Source organism: Hypomesus transpacificus, chromosome 4 (assembly GCF_021917145.1).
Source record: "Hypomesus transpacificus isolate Combined female chromosome 4, fHypTra1, whole genome shotgun sequence".
NCBI classification, from domain to species: domain Eukaryota; kingdom Metazoa; phylum Chordata; class Actinopteri; order Osmeriformes; family Osmeridae; genus Hypomesus; species Hypomesus transpacificus.
The window spans coordinates 4,810,152-4,830,036 of NC_061063.1; the positions used below are offsets into that span (position 1 = coordinate 4,810,152).

General features: G+C 47.3%; 2 protein-coding genes across 3 annotated transcripts; one reads left to right on the forward strand and one right to left on the reverse strand.

Annotated features, from left to right (window-relative positions):
• Window positions 1-345: 345 nt before the first annotated feature.
• anln (anillin, actin binding protein) lies at window positions 346-10,991 on the reverse strand. 2 transcript variants are annotated; one of them, XM_047018635.1, is made up of 24 exons: window positions 10,793-10,991; window positions 9,402-9,552; window positions 8,655-9,128; window positions 8,222-8,514; window positions 7,651-8,035; window positions 7,269-7,471; window positions 6,823-6,927; window positions 6,605-6,719; window positions 6,397-6,498; window positions 5,918-6,138; window positions 5,655-5,800; window positions 5,232-5,376; window positions 4,599-4,734; window positions 4,239-4,436; window positions 4,001-4,127; window positions 3,850-3,898; window positions 3,716-3,769; window positions 3,278-3,310; window positions 3,139-3,157; window positions 2,937-3,049; window positions 2,205-2,291; window positions 1,925-2,032; window positions 1,621-1,793; window positions 346-1,484 (listed from the first exon to the last, which is right to left on the reverse strand). In XM_047018635.1, the coding sequence occupies exons 1-24, from the start codon at window positions 10,808-10,810 to the stop codon at window positions 1,370-1,372; spliced, it is 3,570 nt and encodes a 1,189-aa protein (XP_046874591.1). In that variant the 5' UTR covers window positions 10,811-10,991; the 3' UTR covers window positions 346-1,369. The 2 variants fall into 2 exon arrangements, with proteins under 2 accessions (XP_046874591.1, XP_046874590.1); XM_047018634.1 differs by having other exon boundaries at window positions 7,651-8,038.
• Window positions 10,992-11,921: 930 nt separating this feature from the next.
• On the forward strand, window positions 11,922-18,911 carry si:dkey-222b8.4 (uncharacterized protein KIAA0895). The gene is made up of 7 exons (XM_047018677.1): window positions 11,922-12,187; window positions 13,355-14,022; window positions 15,470-15,613; window positions 16,180-16,312; window positions 16,854-17,159; window positions 17,312-17,409; window positions 17,733-18,911. Exons 1-7 carry the CDS (start codon window positions 12,163-12,165, stop codon window positions 17,889-17,891), a joined length of 1,533 nt encoding a protein of 510 aa, XP_046874633.1. The 5' UTR covers window positions 11,922-12,162; the 3' UTR covers window positions 17,892-18,911.
• The last annotated feature ends 974 nt before the right edge of the window (window positions 18,912-19,885 follow it).

Below are 19,885 nucleotides of genomic sequence, written 5' to 3' on the forward strand. Positions count from 1 at the left end.
AAAACTAGCTTCAGATGCTGTTGTCAGTGACCTTTTTGAGGCTGGACAGGAAACAATGCCTTTGTACAATAAAAGCTATAGAGTGAAGAGATTAAAAAAAACTATCTTTAGATGTTTAAGGACAGAGCAAGAAAGACAATGACGAAGGTTAAAGGTCGGGAAAAACAACGTTGATAAAAAAATAATAATCCAGCTCCTCCATCGACGGGGACAGGTCATTTCAAAACTAAAGCAGATACGCGGGCTCGGCCCACCACCTATTACAGTTGACTGATGTTGCGGTTAGGCCGAGATCATTGCAGTCAGATGAAAAAGAAATGCAAACATTGACAACCAGTATGTCACTTCAGTTAGGATAAAGCTGTCATTTATTATTGAAGTTTCATCTTTCCACCAATACCTGACTAACAAGGAACATTTGGAATGTTTTTTCTTCTGGGAACAGACTTGCGTTAATTTTGCTGAGCATTTCGCGCTTTAGTTTAAATTTTGGTTTATACTTTTCTATGCATCAAACCGGAAAACACGTAAAATCACAAAAAGTAGATAGAGATATGCTTAAAAATAGTACTAACAATAATTCTTACCTATTAAGTGATAAAAAAACTGGCCTTGATCATTTGTATTTTAGGATAGTGCCATGTACACCCTCCAATAATGCATAGGCCTACCAAAATTACCAGGGTCCTTGAACTATTTCAAACGTTTTCCTGGGCACACTTATGAAACAGTATAAGACAATGACATAGGACAAACAAGTGGATGTCTTGGTCATATAATGGACAACTTAATATTATGTTGCGTGACACCCAACATGATAAATACAGCGTATTATCAAAATACCCACTTAGCTAAAGCTAGGGAGTTTGTCTGAGAAAGAGAAGGGCATTGCAGTGAATAATATATAATTACGAGCTAGTGTTCAGTGCTATTATGGAATAAGTCAAGCATCCAGACAGAAAATGTTGCCGCTTTTGCATCATATCTAAACTCTAGATTGTTTGTGCACATACCATGTAAAATATACAAACTGAATAACATTGTGTCTGACATTAAAAAAACTCACACAAGCCAGACAGGATACAAAATATCAGATGTAAAAGTGTCCCTCCTAAATACTTTGGACCAAATAAAATACATGGGTTTAGGGGATGGTGTTAAAACACCAGTCCTCCCAAATACTGAAATGTCACTAAAAGTATGGCTTTATTCATATTTCTCTAAATTTCTTATAACTTATGACTGATTACTTAAGCTCTAGATTTTCCACCTGTAAAAATATTCAACAACTTTAATTTTGTATTGCACTTAGTAATCTTATGACAAATGGGCAGAGTCAATGATGGCCCTCCAGCCCAGGTGGGAGTGCTCATGCAGGGCTGTAGCAGGACTCCGGCTGCCACATGCGCAAGTCAACCAGGACCTGGTTCAGTTTCTGCATCCACAGATTCCTCTCATCTTTAGTGTCAGCACTCAGCCAGTTTCTGTGGAAAGTAATTATAATACTTTTTCCAAAAAAATGACACAATGCTTGGTTTGTACCACATTAATGGTAGTCCTTTGAGAGCGGTCCTGTCTAAGACACCACGAAGCATAAGCTGATGAAGGCTGGGGACTTACGTGGTGACACACATGGTGTTCTTGCACTGGCTGACGAGTGTCTCTTTATCCTCCTCTCTCTGCGGCCGCACGGTGATGAGCTCAAACGTGTTTGGCCGAGCACAGAACTCTCGGTTCGCAGGCTCCACCTTTTTGCTAGTGCAGTTCGCCAAGTTAATGCGACCGATTGGGCGCTGGGAAAAAGGAAAGAAAGCACCGATGAAACCGAACAGTCCCATTGAGAATATGTCACAGGAGTCTTAGATCAGAATCCATACAGAAGCACCACTAACTGGCCTGAGTCACCACCCTGGGATGGCCTCACCTTGCGTCTCTCGTCGTCTGGGTAGGTCCAGTAGGAGATGCAGTATCCTGAGAGGACGCACCACCTCCTATGCCAAGCTCCAAACCCACTGACATCCTCAAACATCGTCTGGGGAGAAAGACATAGTTTAAATGACGCACTGAGCTTCACTGGGAAACACTGGAGAAAAGCACTGAGAGACAGGGATCATGAGAAGTATCAGTTCATTGGATGCAGCATTTAGTCCCGTTTGTTCCATATGTCAAATTGTCTGTGGGCAGGTTTGTAACTTTGTACTCACCAGGAAGCCCCTCTCCTCAACCTTAGAGCCCACCTCACACTGCATCTTCAAGTAGATATGCCCTTCCAGGGGACACAGGAAAGGCACCTACAGAGAACAGAGCTCACTGAAAAACATGCCTCAAACTAGTGGAAAGACACTGCCTCAACCTGAAGCTCAACTGAGATAACGGGACAGGATTAAGATGAGGAAGTGTAAATTGGCAGGATGGTATGAATGCCGGCTTGTAAATAGGATTATTCAAATACCAAGCACCATGTAGCCATCCAGCACAACCTACTCTTCTTGCAGCATCGTAGAAACATGCTGAACGATTAAGGTTAGAATGTTAGTGCCACGATGGAACATTGGGTTAACTAGTGCCGCCACAAACCTTCTCTCCCCTTCCCCCAAACACACAAATGCAAAAATGTCATTAGGCAAGTAGGAACCTTTTTCTGAAACATGTCACTTAGAAGCGCTCTCTCAAATCCTTCATATTTGATCTACAAGAGAGAAATGGATGTGTGAGTGTCAGCGAGGCAGCATACTCCACAAGGGAAAGATAGATGTCTGTATGTTCCCCTCTGAGAACAAAGCCTTCACAAGCCTGTAGGTGGGTCTGATGCCTGCACACAGTTCACTCAACTCTACCAACATCCCCCTCAGCATGAGTTGTTGATACGCACACAGCCGATGCCAGACACAATGTAGGTGATTCAAGTAAAAACCAAGATGGTGTCAAATAAATACCTTCTCCAAGGAATATTTGTTTTTTCCAATTGAGGCCAGAGTTAGTTTGTGGGATCCAACCAGGGCAAAGTTACTGGTGCGAACTGCGTTGGGACCTCCAGGACTGGCCATGACTGCAAACAGAGTGTAAGTGTTATACTACAATTCACTACTGGTATACACTTGTGAGTTATTATTGTTAAAAGTGGAAAAAGCTTCATACCTGGAGTCTGGCTACTCTTCTACAAGGGCAGAGAGAAGATGAGAAGATCAATACAAGTTACTGTTGCAAACAGGCCTACACCGTTGTGTATTAAGTTTCAATGAAACAACTTTGTGGTTTTAAGAAAGTAAGGACTTACAGAAATTGCGAGGAATCTCTTCGGAGTAATAGCCTGAAAGAAGGGAGGGTAATAAGTATCAATTTGAATCATTAACAATGTTCAGGAGCCAAGGTCCCCTCTGTGAAACATCCACCCCAGACCGTTTACCACCATGTGTGGGACGACAGTGAGAGGAGGGGGGTCTTACAGCAGTGTTACTACCCAGCAGGGGCACCATCACACACACACACACCCACCCACAACAGTGTGAGGGGCTTGGTACATAAAGTCCCTACCGACATGCACAACTGATGGCTCTTGTGAACTTGTCTCCAGATCATCTGACCATTAACATGATCCTTAATAAATAAATAAAAAGCAGGTCCATGGAAATGGTCCTAATAGTTTTCATGCACAAACTAGAAGTGGCTTCCATGTTCCCACTTGATTGCTACAGTGTGCAGTATATGTACATACCTTTGACTTGCTGGGTTTCTTTTTCTTGTCAGTGTGGAGTTCACGCTTCTGCACCTGTGGGAAACAATCCAATGATTTCCGCTGAAGGGCAAACATCAACGTTCATTACTCTTTCAATCTCTCCCAGTACTTACCAAGCAATAGACCTCAATGTCAATTTCAAAATCATTGGCAACCTCAGACCTGCAAGTGAAGACAGAACCGTGACACCGAGTCATCGTCATGTGCTGCCGTCTGGGGTCAACGTAACTGTGGGTGAGAGAGGGTGTCTGGACGGACGCTCACATGGTGAACTTGGTGGAGAAGGTCAGCGCGTCTCCGCTGAGAGCGCTGCGTGTGCTGGCCAGCGGAGTAGCCACCATGTTCTCTGCTCCGGCCCGAATCATGAGGAAAAAGTAATGACTGGCTGATGCTGGAATAAAGAGGGGAGGGATGGGGGGTGTTAGCAATAGCACTGTGTTGGCATCTCTTAACTATTTCTGAACCATTTCTATAGGGGACAACAGTTCTGGAGACTTCGAACCTGGCTTGTTGGCTGTGGAGCAGACAAAGTCAGCCTTAAGGGGCAGTCGCAGCTCCAGCAGAGAGATGGAGCCCTTCGAGGCAGGGACCCCCATGTCATACTGGGCCTTAGAGGGCCCCGGGGCCCCATTCCTCTGGCCTACAGGACCCTCTCCCTTCAGACGGTCCAGCTCAGCCTTCAGAGCCCCCCTCCTCTCCGCTTTACAAACACAACAACGACTCGTTAGCACTTTTAATGACCTTTAAGCTCCTTACATCTGCTTGGATCAGTGTCTGTACTGTGCATGGCAGTCGGACAGGACGAGGGCTGACTGGATGAGGGATGCTGTGAGGGGGTCTGAGCTTATAGAGGGACACTCACTGGCCACCAGCAGCAGCCTCTCGGCCTCCGCCTCCACCTGGGAGCCTTTGCCATGTTCCTCATCCGTGCAGCAGTTCAGGGCCTGGCTGGCCTGGTGGATCACCGTCTGCTGCAGGTTCATCTCATTGGTCAGGATCTGGGTGGAGAAAGACAGCCTCTTTCAACCCTTGTTATCTTCGGGTCATTGTGACCCCCCCCCCCCCCCCCAGACACGTGTTGCGACAACTTTACCTCATACAAAAATTAAGTGAAGCATTTTCTTTTAACAGTCGGGCTGTGCGCAAAGGGTAAAATAAAATGCTTTTTTGTGTGTGTTTGTATTGGGTAGAGTTGTCGCAGCACAACGATGGGTCGTTGTGAACCTTCGGGTCATTGTGAGCCGAAGGCAGCACAAGGGTTAAATCAACACAATGAGGCGTTTCAAATCAGACGGTGTCCATGACACTGTGGGTAACTGAACCCTACTGTGTCTAATTAGGTTTTTATAGAGCCAAGGACATCTGATATATACAGGGACAATTTAATTCTCAATTAATTAGGCTCATTACATTGAGCGGACGACATGGGCTGCATCTGCAGTGAAAGTGTTTAAAACGTGTAAACAGTTGGTTAACAGGGGTTTGAAATATTCACCTTCATCCTCTGCTTGATGTTGCCATGGCTGCCGGCGCTCCTGGCCTCCTCAGGTCTGAGGGCCACGTCCTCCTTCCTCACGATCACCTGCTTCACATGGGGCCTCTCAGTGTCCTTGACCCTGGTGGATCTGTAAGCGTCAATACTGCAACACACAGGAGGACAACACAGTCAGGCCCACCCAGCTGCAATGCAGCCGATGATTCACATTCAAGGGGCACATTGTCAACCTTCTCCCTCCCTCCCTCCCTCCCTCCCTCCCTCCCTCCCTCCCTCCCTCCCTCCCTCCCTCCCTCCCTCCCTCCCTCCCTCCCTCCCTCCCTCCCTCCTTCCCTCCCTCCATCCATCCATCCATCCATCCATCCATCCATCCACACAGAGTAATGCAGACAGCTGAGGGCTCGTGAGGAGCGGTGGCGCTACCTGTAGGGCAGTTTAAGGTCTTCGTCAGAGCCCTCCACGCTGTCCAAGCCAGCCCGGAGCATGCGGGCCCTCTGGAACTTGCTCTTTCTGGAGACACTCTCTGGAGTATTGCCCTTCTCAATGAAGGAGCTGGCTGGGGTGGAAGTCTGGATGGGGATATACAAGTGTGCTTCGTCAATGAAGATATTTGATAGGTCAGCTAGATAAAAGAGAGATGATTTGGATTCTGGTTCTTGTTAAGCTTCCAAACCTCTTTCACTCACCATCATTCTCCTCTCTGGGCTCTTGACTAGCGAGGCCTCTACCAGGGGGGTGAGAAGAGACATCGAGGAAATGTTGAGGGCATCCTCCTCACCCTCCTCCTCCTCCTCCTCTCCGGTGCGCTCGTCGCTATCCTCCAGCACACCATCGAACAGCTCATTGATGACTGCAGAGTTTATGGAGTGGTCCACGTTCATCTCAATCTCCCTGACCACATCCTCGTCTGGGATGACAGAGAAACAGGCCCGTTTGTATCCCAGGGTTTCCCGCAGAACTTTGCAGCTGCGGCGGCCGCCTGAGCAACACACGCCTGCCGCCTCAAATACGTTTATAAAAAAATAAATGATATAGCGATATCCGCCATATAAATCCCACCCTTCCACCTTAACTATCAATTGTTCTGCTGGAAACCCTGCATCAGTGCACACTTCCAAAGAACACAAGGTAACGCTGATGATCCACAAACAGCTCTTTTGTTTACCTTCTTGTTTCTCTGGGGCCTCGTCCTCAGAAGGCTTTTCCATTGAGAACTCCACTCTCTTCAGAGGGCTGGAGGCCAGAGGTGTGGGGATCACTCCGGTGCCTTTGAAGAACAACAAAATCCAGATTTTATTCCGAGTTTGTTTTTGTGCCACGCCTAATTCATGATGAATTCTAATAGAGGAATGTGTCTTTCCCCCCCACTGTACCTGCAGGGCCATGAGACTTGGAGGCAGGAGGGTTCAGGGTTTCAGCAGGTGGCACTGTTGCTTCCTCTGGTTGAGCCTCAGCAGACGTGACCTCTTCAGGCTGCTCCAAAACCTCCTGAGAGGAAGCAACAGAAAGACATTGTTTGTTTAATTATTTTGACGAATACTTCACAACAATGAAGCAACCAAGCAACCAACCAATACTAAGAACAACTCACCACGATTTTGGTGGTTTGCTTTGGATCTGCCGCCTCGTCCTTGCTTTTCCACATGTTCCCTTTCTGGAAGCGGTTGCGAATCTGTGCCAGTTCAGACTCCCGCTCCTGAACGGACATGACTGTGGGTGAGTTTTCTTCAAACCTCCCATCACAAATTCTAAAAGTCCTGGGTGGCTCACTGGGATAAGAGCATCACTCCTGTAATGTACCCAGTGTGCACTATATTGTGGGTTAGAATCAAACTCAGCCTAAGGAAGTCAAATGTCACCCTGCACTGCAGTGCGTACATGTATCATCATGGGTTTGAGTCCTGCAGCCTCTGCAGGTTCTACTCCTGCATTGCTACTTCCTGCATTGCGTATACTGCCTGTCCAACCACCCCACGATGTCGCTTTTGAACAAAAGCGTCTGCTAAATTAAGTCAATGCCTTTCATTAAATACCCACCAGTTTCTGCTTCTGAGTGAGATCAGCGGTGGCGGTGCTGGCAGCCTGTGCACCTCTCAGCCTCTCCTGGACCAGCCTAGTGTTGGGTGTCACAGGCAGGGGCATGGCGGGGGTCCTGGCCTGAGCTGCCCCACCTGCAGGGGAGTTCTGGTTGGTGCGCTCCTGGTACCTCTCCCCAAAACGTTCCAGGAATGACTTGACGCCTGGGTGTCGTGAAAACAGTCAGGGACTATGAGTTGAATGGTTGAGGGAGGAGAGATCACGCTAATGCTCAAGAACTTCAGGCACACCCGTTATCACCTACGTATGATTCATTGTCCTGTAGTCTGAAGGACCTATTTGTTTTGTTGTATTCAGGAGTTACAGTAACTACATTTCTCACCTGGACCTCCAGCTGGGGTTTTCTGCTGCAGGGGGGTGGTGGTGGTCTCCTTGGCCAACTTTTCTCTGCTCTGGACGACCGAGGGGCCAGTGGGAGTGGGCTTGTTCGGGAGGCCTGGCTTTTGGGGACTCTGACTGAAGTTGGGGCCACTGGAGACAGCCTGGTTCTTCAGGGGACTCTGAGCTACAGGCACCACCGAGGGGCTCACCTTCTGAGGGCTTGAGGGGAGGGCTCTCCCCTGACTGGATGGGTAGATCTTCTGGGGACTGGCCACGGGTGAGGGCAGCCCTCTGCTTGTTTGTACAGCTGGCCTTGCCTCAGGGACCACAGTCTTCTGAGGGCTTGGCAGAATCACTCGGTTGGACTTGACTGGAGAGTAGATAGGCTGCTGGAACAAAGATGACACAGGGCCCTAATTGATCACATGTATCCCAAGTAAAGCAGACAGAGGCAGAATGAAAGAACCATTCCATGTAATTACTCAAGTGTCATCACCAGCACATTCAAAACACCCATTCAAAAAAAAAATCTAATTCAGTGCTTAGCAGGGATTGTATTTTGTATGGCTCACCTGATTGGAGCTGGGTTTGGGCTGGCTGGATGCTGTATTGCTTAGTTGTCCACCATATCTAGGTTTGGTGCTAGCAGCAGAATCTCTCTGGGCTTGCACGGTTTCAGGCTGCGATTTGTGCGTAGAGTGACTGAGGTCATCCTCCCAAGAACCAATGGTGGCCGCGAGGTTGGCCAGCCGGCCCTTCCTCCCCAGGGGGGCCCCGGAGGATGTGGGGACAGGAGCCGGGGCCACCTCTCTCTGGGTCTTGACAGGTGACAGAGATGCACAGTCTGGGACCACCTCAGAGGTACCTGGGCAGGGTAGATCATATACTTAAAACCATGCAGGCCAACACAAGTCATGTGTAAACAAGCTAAACAGTCAACATTCACCCTTAAGTGCTCAAGGTTTAGAGTCAACCCTAGTAGCTAACAAGTAGCTACGCCCATACCGTCAGCGTCCCAGTAATGCCTCTGCTCTGCCAGTCTCTGCAGACGAGACTTCATGCCAGATGTGGTTGTGGTAGGGGCTTCCTTGGGGTCCTCCCTGGTCCTCTGCAGAGCTGGGCTGGAGGAGGTCATGTCCACATCCCTGCTCCCCTGGGGTACTGGAGCAGCACTCGCAGCCATCCTCTGTGGCTCTGGGGCTGGACGTACCACATGGGTCTGAGCTGGAGGTGGTTTTGGTACCACGGTCTCTGGCTCAGGGGTAGTGGTAGGAGGCACAGCCTTCCTGTCCAGAGAGGTGGAAGATCGCACACTGGCTGGACCCACAGGGGGCTTCCTGTCCGTGTGAGGGTCTGTTGTGGCCGGGACCACAGGACAGACTGAGACTGGCTCCCGGTTCTCTTCCCCCACAACTGGCTGGCCATTCTCCCCCGAGCATCTTCGCTTTGACGGAGAGGGCTTGGAGGATGGGTGTGGGGCTTGGGTAGAAGGTAAACAAGAGGGAAGATTATTTTGAGAATGTTTGTGTTGAAATGATACCAAAATGCTTAAGCCAAGCTAGGGAGCAATATATTTCCAGGCCTGCTACAGAACATATGCTAGAGACGATCAACAGGCTTCCTGATTGTCATGTATAAGAGGAAGTTCAAGCACTTCCTGAAAGACTGAGGCCAAAAGAAACAACACCCCACTGTCATTTGAATGCTGGATTATTATTATTAACACATTTGGTGCTGCTGGGGGTGACTCACTTTTGTCAACGACTGGTTCGCTGATCATACTGTTGGTCTCTGCCAGCGGTTCCCTGGCTCTCTTGGCCATCGGTCTGTTGGCTGCAGTGGGCCTCTCAGCAATCTTCTTCTGCAGGTTCTCTCTCCGGGCCCGTGTACGCTCCAGGAGTTTCTAAACGAGAGGAAAACTTGTGTGAGAACTATAAAGTAATTGTAACTAGACACAGTTATTTGTCTGAAAGATCCGCCAGTTTGCAGTTCAGGAATAAAAAATAAATTTAAATCAGGACTGAACACTTTACTGAGACTGTACTCAGTCATGTTTTAGCGGTCTGGAAACTGCAGTTGAATCTTTACAAAATTACTCAAATCCATTAGGAACATTTTAGAAACATTAACATTATAAACTTAAAAAATTGTTTGAAACAAAACGGCATGCTTTTCTTTTCTATTCGTCATTTTTCCCGCCTGCTCTACTCATGTGTGTATGAAAACAGTAACGGCTGGCCTCCCAGGCAAACAGTGAATCTGATTTACTGCCAGGCTATAGTTCAACACTGACATTCCAGCTTTTCCACTGCTGCCTGGGTGACTCTTCCAAGTGGAAAAGTGTGGGGTGTCATTCCTGAGGAATGAGCCACTCCTGTTATGGTGTGGTTACAGAATTTTGAACTCACAATAGATTCTATTGGTTGGAGGAGATTTGTCTGAGGGGCATACCACTGATCTATGCATATGGTAATGCAATGTTTTTTTTGTGAGGGAACTGACATATTTGGCACTTAAGCAAAGTTCTTAACAGGTTACAAAGAAATCCATTGTACAACTGAACAAAATAAATTCAATAGAAACTGCACTGCACATATTTCAAAAAGTTAATAATGGGTGGGGGACTGTTGGAGGCTTCAACTGGCTTGGACCATGAAGAGGAATGTCTAACTTTTAGTCCCATAATTGGAAATGAATGAGTACATTGACAGAAAACCTTAACAAGCAGTCCCAAACGTACAAGGCTGGTTGGGGGAGGGCTTTTGACAGAAGATTCAGCTTTGTAGCTTGCCACATTTTTATATAGCAAGTCTATTAACTATGAGGCTGACATTATTATCTGATACTGAGAGTTTTCTTTTTCAACATTATTCACGTGGCATGGGTGTGGCTAAACGTAGCTAAAGCTAGCAAGTGGTATGCTAATGTTCTTTGTGAGCATGACATTTGAAATATCAAACGTCACATATTTGTACCGGTCTAAAAGAGAATGCATGTTATTTTAGGTTAGAAAACAACAACCTTATTTTTTAAACAGCAAATATGGTTAACTAAGGTTAATTTTAGCTTGACTCTATATCGGGCAAGTTTGCTAACGTTAGCTAGACTACTAGTGCTAGCTAAGAGTACAGTATCTCACTCACCTCAGTAAACGGATCCATTCTGGGGACAGTTTATCCCAGGTTGAAACTAGTAAAGAACTGTATTAACTATTATATGTTTATCTATATCGATTGGCGAGACAATGACAGCTTGTGAGCCGTCGTTACTCAACGCGCAGATCTAGACACTCTTTCCTTTTTTCGTCTCTCAAACATCTGTTCAAATTTGAATTTCAGCGGTGCGCTCCAGGCGCAGACTCTGACGGTTGGAGGTGAACACGAGAGCCAATCAAATTGGATAGGCGGATTGCATCGTCAGAGATTGGCTGTAACCCAACCTATAACATTTAAGTAAACTGTTTTTGTGTGTGTGCGTGTGTTTATGTGATGTGCGTGTGTGTGTGCGTGTGTGTAAAACCATTGTTTTGACTGCCATCGTAGGGAAATATGTATTGTCTTGACAGGTCCAGGGGTCACCACTGCAGGTATTCTTGACAGATGGAACTTGTTTTACATAATGAAGCATGTTGCTAGCAAACAAAGACAAGCCAATAAATGCTTTGTGGGACTAATCTTGATTTACGAGTGTGAATACCTTCAATCGCTATCGCTAATCTTCATAACTTGTAATTTTAATAATAAAATTGTGCTGAAAAATCTCAAATATACTCCTGAAATGAGCAATTTTTTATCATTCTGATTGAAACTTAATTGAACGTGAGACGAATATCGAATATGAAACGAATTTCACCTCGGTACTATTCAGGGGTATGCCCCTGTAGATATTCATAACCCCTTACGTACAGATTTTGAATCAAATGGGATGAGACTCCTTTCCTCCTTCCTATTTTCTGTGCATTCAGGCTTACTATTCCACTTTAAATGTGAGGACTGTTTCATGAAGATGGATTTAACAAAGGCAAACATTTTGGGTTGTAAATGACCGAGGACAATCAATGCCATGTGATTATATAGGCTATTTAATACAATCATATTTAGATGTTCCATTATTTGACCTGTTCCAGAGCCAAGGAGAGATTTCTTGCTCTGACTCAGTCTATGTACATTTTAGAGAACTGCAAGTCCCATCAACACCAATCTCTTTTGTGTGACGTAACCTGGGTACCATAGAAACAGACTAGAGCTTTGTCAGTCCAGTCCGCGTCTCTTGACTGATACAGCAGCACTAGTTGATGTCGAGCACAGATAGAACATCATGCCCTACTTGCATGGTCTTAATTCTAGCTATCTACTAGCTTTTATAGATAGATTGACGTATTAGCTATTGGGCTAGTTTCGCTAGCTAGCAAGTACTTGCTTCACTTGCTCAATCTGATTTGGCTAGGTAATCTAGCCATCTGACGACGAGGTCAAAACAGCACTGTGTGAAGTGTCATTGCCAACAGTAGAGAATGCTGGAATCAATTAAAGTAACTGGTAAGTCCTGTAACCTTATAAGCCTGAATTCAGTCATTGTTTTGTTTGTCACTGATGTTAGTGAAGTTGCCTATCACTGTATCCCTCTATTAGTTTCAGCTCTTAATCTAACACAGACTCCATAGCTACATTTAGACAACACAGTAGAAAGTTACAGGATGTTTAACTATTAAGCAATTTAGAAAGCTTTTTACATACCAACCCTCTTGGACTAGTTTCCAAAATAGTAATTAAAATAGTAATTTGGCTACCATTGCACTGTGTATTCAACTCAAATTGGATAGCCTAATCATACAGTATTCTCAGCTGATGATTTTTCAATGACCAGGATCTAGACAGATCATTTGAGCACAATTAAGGTTTGGGACTACGTAAGGTTTGGGACAGACATTCAGTACACTTTCAACACACTGAAGTTACTGACAGAACTAATTGTATTTTGGAATGATTTGCTTTGGTGTACAGTCCATTGGTTGTCTTCCTCCTGCAGATTTCATTTGTTTGTGCTGTAGTTGCATGGATTCCACATGGTTGCTCCTGCCAGTGCAGGGAAGCTCTGCTGACTGTGATGGCGCTCGAGGTCATTTCAGTGACTCAGGTCACGAGGCCCTGCGTTGAGCATGCTATCCTGTCAGACTGGAGACATGATGAGAATAATTTGGTTTAAGATAATGGACAGTGCATTGTATGAAATGCAATGAAGCGTAGCCAATGTACCCACCGTGGAATGGTGATATGAGTGCTCTTACACTCTAGAGGAAACTGTCAGGTATTGTGTAATGGATTGTTAGGAGATAATGGTTTGTAAGGAGATAGTTTGTAACTAATGGAATAGTTTTGGTTATACCATTGCCAACCAAAAGCACAGTCACAGTCTATAAATGACGATATAAAACGTCAAGATACCAATATATTATTAGTGTTATTTACTGTTATTAAACCTACCCTGTACAGCCAGGAAATTCAGTTTCAAATTGTTCAAGTTATCTATAGTTCCACTCTTTGAAGAACTGTGCAGTAGAACTCTGTTCTGTATTGGACACTTAATAGGATTAGTCATGTCGGAACATCCTAGAAGTCTGCTGCAAGTGAATGTGAATCTAAAATAAGCTGCTCAGAATCACCGCCCTCAGTATCACCACTGCTCTTATCCCCTGTCTGTTTCAGAAAGGCTCCACTGGCCAGAGCTGGAGCTGTCGAAAAAGTACGTCCTGAGCCCCACGGACAAGCCTGTGAGCCCCAGCCAAGTGTGCCTGGAGAAGGTCTCGTCCAGCGTTCTCAAGGACCTCTTCACCACCGGGACCAGCAGCTTCAATGTGCTGCTGCAAGCAGAGGAGGAGGACAGGCAGAGCCCAAAGCACTCCTCTTACAGGAGGACCGGAAGGTGTGTCTCCATGTCTGGCAGGAATGACAACCGCCGTCCATCTCTCAACCCTCTGATGCTGCAGAGCCAGGGAAGTGGGGACACCAGGCTGTCGCATGTCTTCTCCCCAGGCAGCCTCTACGGTGGCACCAAGCCAGCGTCCACCATCACCGTGCTGGGCAGCCCCATTGGCCTGTCCCCTCGCCCCACAACTCGGACCAGGAAGTTCTGTGCCAGCTCGTCCCGCACCAAACTCCCCTCTCTGTCCAAAGCAGGAATCCCCGCAGAGCGGGACAACTCCACCAAGAAGCTCTGCATTCTTACCGCCATCAAACCGTCCAATGTGGAGAAGGAGAAGGCCAAGTTTTTCAAGTCAGGCTACACCTATAACCCCCAGTTTGAGTACAGCAACCCTCTATCTCCACCCGTCCTGGCTCGACACAACAATGCCTCTGATCGCTTTCTGACCCAGGTAAGGAGCAGGTCGCGTGATGTGACGTTGGAAGGAACAAAGCTGAGAAACCCTGCGAAATCAGGAGGCAGGCCCACACAGAATTCAAACACTGATTGTCTTGATTAAGGGTTGGTGCAGGTCGCTTACCTATATGCTACCCCTGGCCCTTGTGCTCTGGGTTGACACGAAGGTGTCTGGTATTAGAGTTCCCCACTGTGCCAGAGTTCAGGCTCTCTCAGAACTGAGGTGAAGTAAATCTGTCCACAAGCCATGTTAGACCAGTGTAGATGGATAAGCTCTGGAAAGTCCTTAGACGCTCTGTTAGTTCGGGGGAGTCTGGCTGGATTGAGACAAAGATTATACACCTAATGCACTGTCCACACTCCCATTCTGGGCAAATGTCCAAGAAACGTCTCTGACCACACACAGATCACTAAGAGCAGGTTAAAAGCAATATCATGTTGTGATTACCCTGGCAAAAGAGATGAGAGTAATCAGACACGGAAAAGGTTACTGGATACATGAATGTGCGTACAGCAGTTTGCACATTGCACCCTGACACAATAGCCTACTGTCAGGATTAAAAAAGGAATATAATCTATAATCAAAAGCTTTCCTGTATGCCCTCCAATAATCAGCCCTCTAATATAGGCACAGGGCTTTGAAATGGCCTCTTGCTTACAAATACAAGCTTAGTAGTTTAGCAATATTGTTCACTCGTGTTTCTGGGTGAAATGAGGCTTGATCCTGTCGGTTCTGTTGCATGCTGCCTGGGTAACAACCGTCCACAGGTCAGAGGAGAGAGGTGTTGTGTGTTTTGATGAGTGAGCTCCACAGGAAGTACAGTAAAGTGATCCTGTGGTGGATGCTGCCGTTTGTGCTATCATGTTTTCTTTCTCTTTCTCCCGACTCTGCTCTTGTTTTACATGTCCCCATTGTCTGGACCTTCACTCTGGGGTTGTCAAATAGGACTCCTTTTGTGTGACCCTTCATCAACTATTCATAGGCTATCATTTATCCGAAATGAAGAGGACAAATATAGTCTAGGGCCTAAAGCTTGACATGACTTCATGCAGTTTTATCAGTAACCCTGACCTTGCATTTCATACCGTGTCATTGCATAATAACTGCAGGGACTGGACATTCACAGAAGGGGTCTCATTTCCAATCTGAATCATCACGGTCTATATTCTCCCTCACAGCGTGTTTGCTCAGGCTGACAATCATCCTATAGGACAACCTCTCGCTTCAGAAGTCCCTGACTCATCACATAACTTCACAGAAAGTATAGCGAACATTCTGAGACGGCCATCGGACCAGAACATCTCCAGACTGAAGACCTTGATACAGAATGCAAAGACTTCCTCGCCCCAATAATATGGGACTTGTAATTCATGTAATCATATTAAAGATGGCTTTATTTGCAGCTCCACTGAAGGTGCGATGTGTTGTTCCATGTTCTCAGGCGGTTCGGATCATGGAGATGGCCCTGCAGAAGTACGGCAACTATGAGAGGTTTGAGCAGGCCACGGGGGGCAACCTGCTCACCAAGAGTCGCATCTGGTACAGCGTCAAGAAGTACATGGAGAAGGAGGGCTGCATGGGGGAGGTGAGAGAGAGACACCATAGCTGTATGTAGACTGTTTCCTATGACGCAGACCTTGGTAGATTCAAACACAGAACAGCTGTTGCATTCAGAGATACGCACAATTGGTGTCCGAGTGACCAGAAAAGACATGGGTGAGGGTAGAGCTGTGGTCTGTGAGAAATAGCACAGACATGCCATATAGTGAGTATTCTAGAACATTCTTTTTATGAGATGTGATGCAGGGGAACTGGGAGACAGGATGAATACGTCTCTGACATTCACTCTCTCCCTTCTGTTGTCTCCGACCTTCATGCCCCAGAATGTGTCAAAAGTGATTAGTCCTCATTCTAGCTTGTTCAGCAACCATGACTGGGCAGTCAATGTTAATGTGCCAGGGGAAAGTAACATTTGGCAAAAGCTATCACCTGAGGGAAGTTTCTCTGTCTGTGTGGCTTGCCCTGGTCTAGCTGCCTAACCGAAGGGCACAGGGGGTTGTTCTCTGACATCATCAAGCAGAGACATGCTTCAGTTGTCATCCGTGATGGTGGTGCGATGAGAGACCTAACCAGCCTGTGACGTTCTGTCAGATAGTGGTCCACATGACGGACGACCTCCTCTCCAGAGCCTCCATGACGGTGGTGAACAGCCGGCCCACCCTCACCATCAACATCTCCACCGCCCGCGAGCACTGGCTGGAGGGCATGCTCCGCCACGAGATCGGTAGGCTACGCTGACCCAGCCACACTGTATATGTACCTCATGCTCCTTAGTCATGGAGACCAGTCTTGGTCCACGACTGCCCTTCATCTATAGATGGCCGAGGTTGTGGAGTTGCCAACCCTAGTCACGGTTCAATTATTTAGCAACCTCTGAACATTTCCTCAAATGTAACCTCTGCAGGTGTGTGCCATTGCCCGAGGGAGTCTTAAGATCATTATTACTAGAGCTTATTTTACGGCTTCATGCTCTGTAATGTCTGACAATGCGAAGGGTAATGTGCATGGCTCTACACCTTGATCAGACTCACTATCGGCTGCTGGTCTCAGCTGTGCTAGTTCAGGTCAATGTCAGCTCTCAGGAAGACTATCAATTAGACTCACCTACTGCTGAACCTGTGGAGGATATTTAATCACATACAGTATGGGATTTTAACGACAGCGACACTATCAGATACCCACTTAATATGGATATGACACGCTATCAAGCTGTTTGGTACTTTCCCCTCATGGTAATGTGCCATGTGTTTGCCGTCCGCTCCCAGGCACACACTACTTCCGGGGGATCAACAACAGCCAGCAGCCCTGGAGCACCAGCCTGGGCAGGAAGAAGTTCTGCCTGAAGCCCCTGAACCCCACGGAGGAGGGCCTGGCCAGCATCCACAGCGTGCTGTACAGGAAGGACCCCACGCTGTGGCGCGCTGCCCTGCTCTACTACACCGTCTACCAGGCCAGCACCATGTCCTTCTCCCAGCTCTTCAGCGACCTGGGCCGCTTCGTCCAGGACCCCGGCACGCGCTGGGACTACTGCGTCCGGGCCAAGAGGGGCCAGACGGACACCTCCCAGCCAGGTGAGCAGAAGCAGATGAGCCCTGGTGAGAGGAGCCGTGTGGAGACGCTCTCCCTCTGCCGCACACACACGCACACACATTGACACCATGGGTCAGCCTGCCTCCTCTGGAGGTGTGTGTGTGATACTGAGGAAGGGCTTGTCCTGTTCCAGGCTGTTTCAGTAAGGACCAGGTGTACCTGGACGGCATCCTCAAGATCCTGAGAAACAGGGAGAAGATTGACTTTCCTCTGCTGATGGCCCTGGGAAAGGTGAGAGCTTTTGGAGATTGTGTTCACCTGTACCCTGAAGTAACATCAGCGCTTTGTTCTGGACGCTCCAAACGCACCAAAAGGTCACAGGTTTCAGTAAGGATGCCATTGTGTAGCTTAACATTTATTGAGACTATCCCGTGAATTAAGTTAGGACCAACATGAAGTGCTTAAACTGAATGCACAGTGAGGCTTCTGGAAGCAGGGATCAGAACAGATGCTGTTCTGCATGAGAGGAGTGACTCCAGGCAGGGACAGGGGCTCTCAGAGGGTCACCACCAGACATCATTAAAACACCCACAACATCTGCCCCCTGTGCCAAGGTGTCGTTCGAGGACGTGGATCGGCTGAAATCCCTGGGGCAGACGGAGCACGTGCGCATTCCCCACTTCCTGCAGGACCAGGTGAGCTACGCCGAGCAGCTGGAGAAGATCATGGAGGTCAACCAGCTGACCGACGAGGAGCTGAGCCTCCTGCTGTGAGTCTCAGCAGAGACGGGGGGAGGACGGGGGGGGGGGGAGCTACTGAAACCTTATTAAAGCCAGTGAATTCTCCCACCAAGGACAGCCCTGCATCTCTCCCCCTGTTCCCTCCACCATCTTCTCCTTCGAGCATGGTAGCTGTGGGACACGTGACCTGTGCAGACTACTGTATTGTATCGTGCTGTCGTGTCTGTGAAGTCTTTCTCTCTCGCTCCTCCACACCAAGTGTACTTCTCTTTCTGTCTCTCGCCCAAAGACAAATGGATTCCTCCACTTGACTTTACAAGGTTTTTCCTAGTGGTTGCTGTTGTTGTTGGTGTTCAGGGAATAACATGGAAACAGTCTGTGTGTTTGTCGAGACCGGGCTATGCTGACGAGAGAGGTTCCTGGAGGGGCGTGTATGAGAACTAGCTGTGAAGCACAAGTGGATTGACCAAGGCAGTATCTCTATGCCTAGGGAAAGTACCAATTTTCTATACGTGTCAGCACTGTTCCTGAACACGGCTCAGAGGTAGGAAGGCTGATGTGGAGTTGGATTGATTGATTATGTGTACCGTTGCATTTCTAGAGATGGAAGGCTAGTCTCTGGTCGACTGGGCTGTGTGCGGGAGTGGGTTCTTTCAGAGCTCTCCTTACGGCCACACTCCACAAACACAGACACTGTCTCACTATTTGCACTTTTGAGCATTTTCTGCCCTTTTTCAACTGCTCTCTTTCTGGCAGTTATTTCTACAAACCTTTCCTGCATTGAAGGAACAATCCCAAACCCGAGTGTTTTTTTTTAATGCACTGTTTAAGTAATTAAAGCTCCCATGGTCGAAATGATGGACACATCTAACGTTCTTGCTTTTCATACCTGTTTGAAATCTGAGCACTGTGATATTTGGTAACTGTAACTGTTGACACTTTGTAGTTAGCATGTGTGCTGCTACTTGACCGCTGATACCCCCTGTGGTTTAATCCCATGTTAAGCACTGGTATTTGGATGTTGACGTGTCTGTATTGTGAATGCCTTCTCATGTTCACAGACCCTGAAACCCCCAATAAAGCAGACTGCAGGAAGGCCTTAGTGTGTCTATGGAACATGCACAGTGTCTAACTGTGAAGGTAACTTTGCCCAGCAGTTGATGACGACCTTCCACAGGTTGACCCACATTCTCGGTTGCAACAGCCTGTGAGCTACAGGGAGGCAGGTGTATGATATCTGATGTTTATCAACTTGTAGACAGGTACTGTGTCCACAGCCCCTCTCCAGCTCCTGTTCCTAGTGAGACATGTCACCATAGGTCACTAATGAGGGCCTACCCTGTGTAACCAAACCCCCCCAACCCCAACCCCCCCCCCCCCCCCCCCCCCCCCCGGGTCCTTCTTTCACACACACACCATCGCCCTCTCCTGTGCTGTGCCTAATCCTTGCTAGCAGGCCTGAGGCATTACGAGTGTGTCACTCACTAAGGTTTAATTCCATGGTGAAACACGACTCTTGTCATAGCCTCGTGGTGCTTGGCACTGACACGCCCTGACATGCTGGACTTACAGGGTTCTGTCCACACATCCAGCCGGCACAGATAAGGAGCTTAACCTACTCATCCTCCCTTTCTCACACCCCGCTCTGTTTACCCCTCCCTGCATGTCTCTCTTACCTCCGTATTGAAATGGTTTCTATGGGTGAACTAGTCTTACTGGATTGTGTTCCTCTGTTCACACTGGGTCAGAACTTCAGCATGGATTTGAAATAGAGATGAGAAATGTATGATTGTATTGGTGTTAGACAGGTCAAAATAATATGTTTTAAATGCCTTGGATCCCCATAAATGTTTCATATTTCCCAGCACATGAATGTTTCATATTTCCCAGCACATGAATGTTTCATATTTCCCAGCACATGAATGTTTCATATTTCCCAGCACATGAATGTTTCATATTTCCCAGCACATGAATGTTTCATATTTCGGGAGAAAGCTGTAGTGTGGTGCGGACAGGGAGCTGCAGGG

What these genes read in the sequence shown, in the direction of transcription:
- anln (XM_047018634.1), bottom strand. An exon ending in CGAACCAGTCGTTGACAAAA is followed by an intron (nt 9,129 to 9,401) that starts GTGAGTCACCCC and finishes CTTCTACCCAAG; the next exon opens with CCCCACACCCATCCTCCAAG. An exon ending in GACCTTAAACTGCCCTACAG is followed by an intron (nt 5,377 to 5,654) that starts GTAGCGCCACCG and finishes TGTGTGTTGCAG; the next exon opens with TATTGACGCTTACAGATCCA.
- si:dkey-222b8.4 (XM_047018677.1), top strand. Translation starts at nt 12,163, where the DNA reads ATGCTGGAATCAATTAAAGTAACTG. An exon ending in AGGAGGGCTGCATGGGGGAG is followed by an intron (nt 15,614 to 16,179) that starts GTGAGAGAGAGA and finishes ACGTTCTGTCAG; the next exon opens with ATAGTGGTCCACATGACGGA. An exon ending in CATGCTCCGCCACGAGATCG is followed by an intron (nt 16,313 to 16,853) that starts GTAGGCTACGCT and finishes GTCCGCTCCCAG; the next exon opens with GCACACACTACTTCCGGGGG.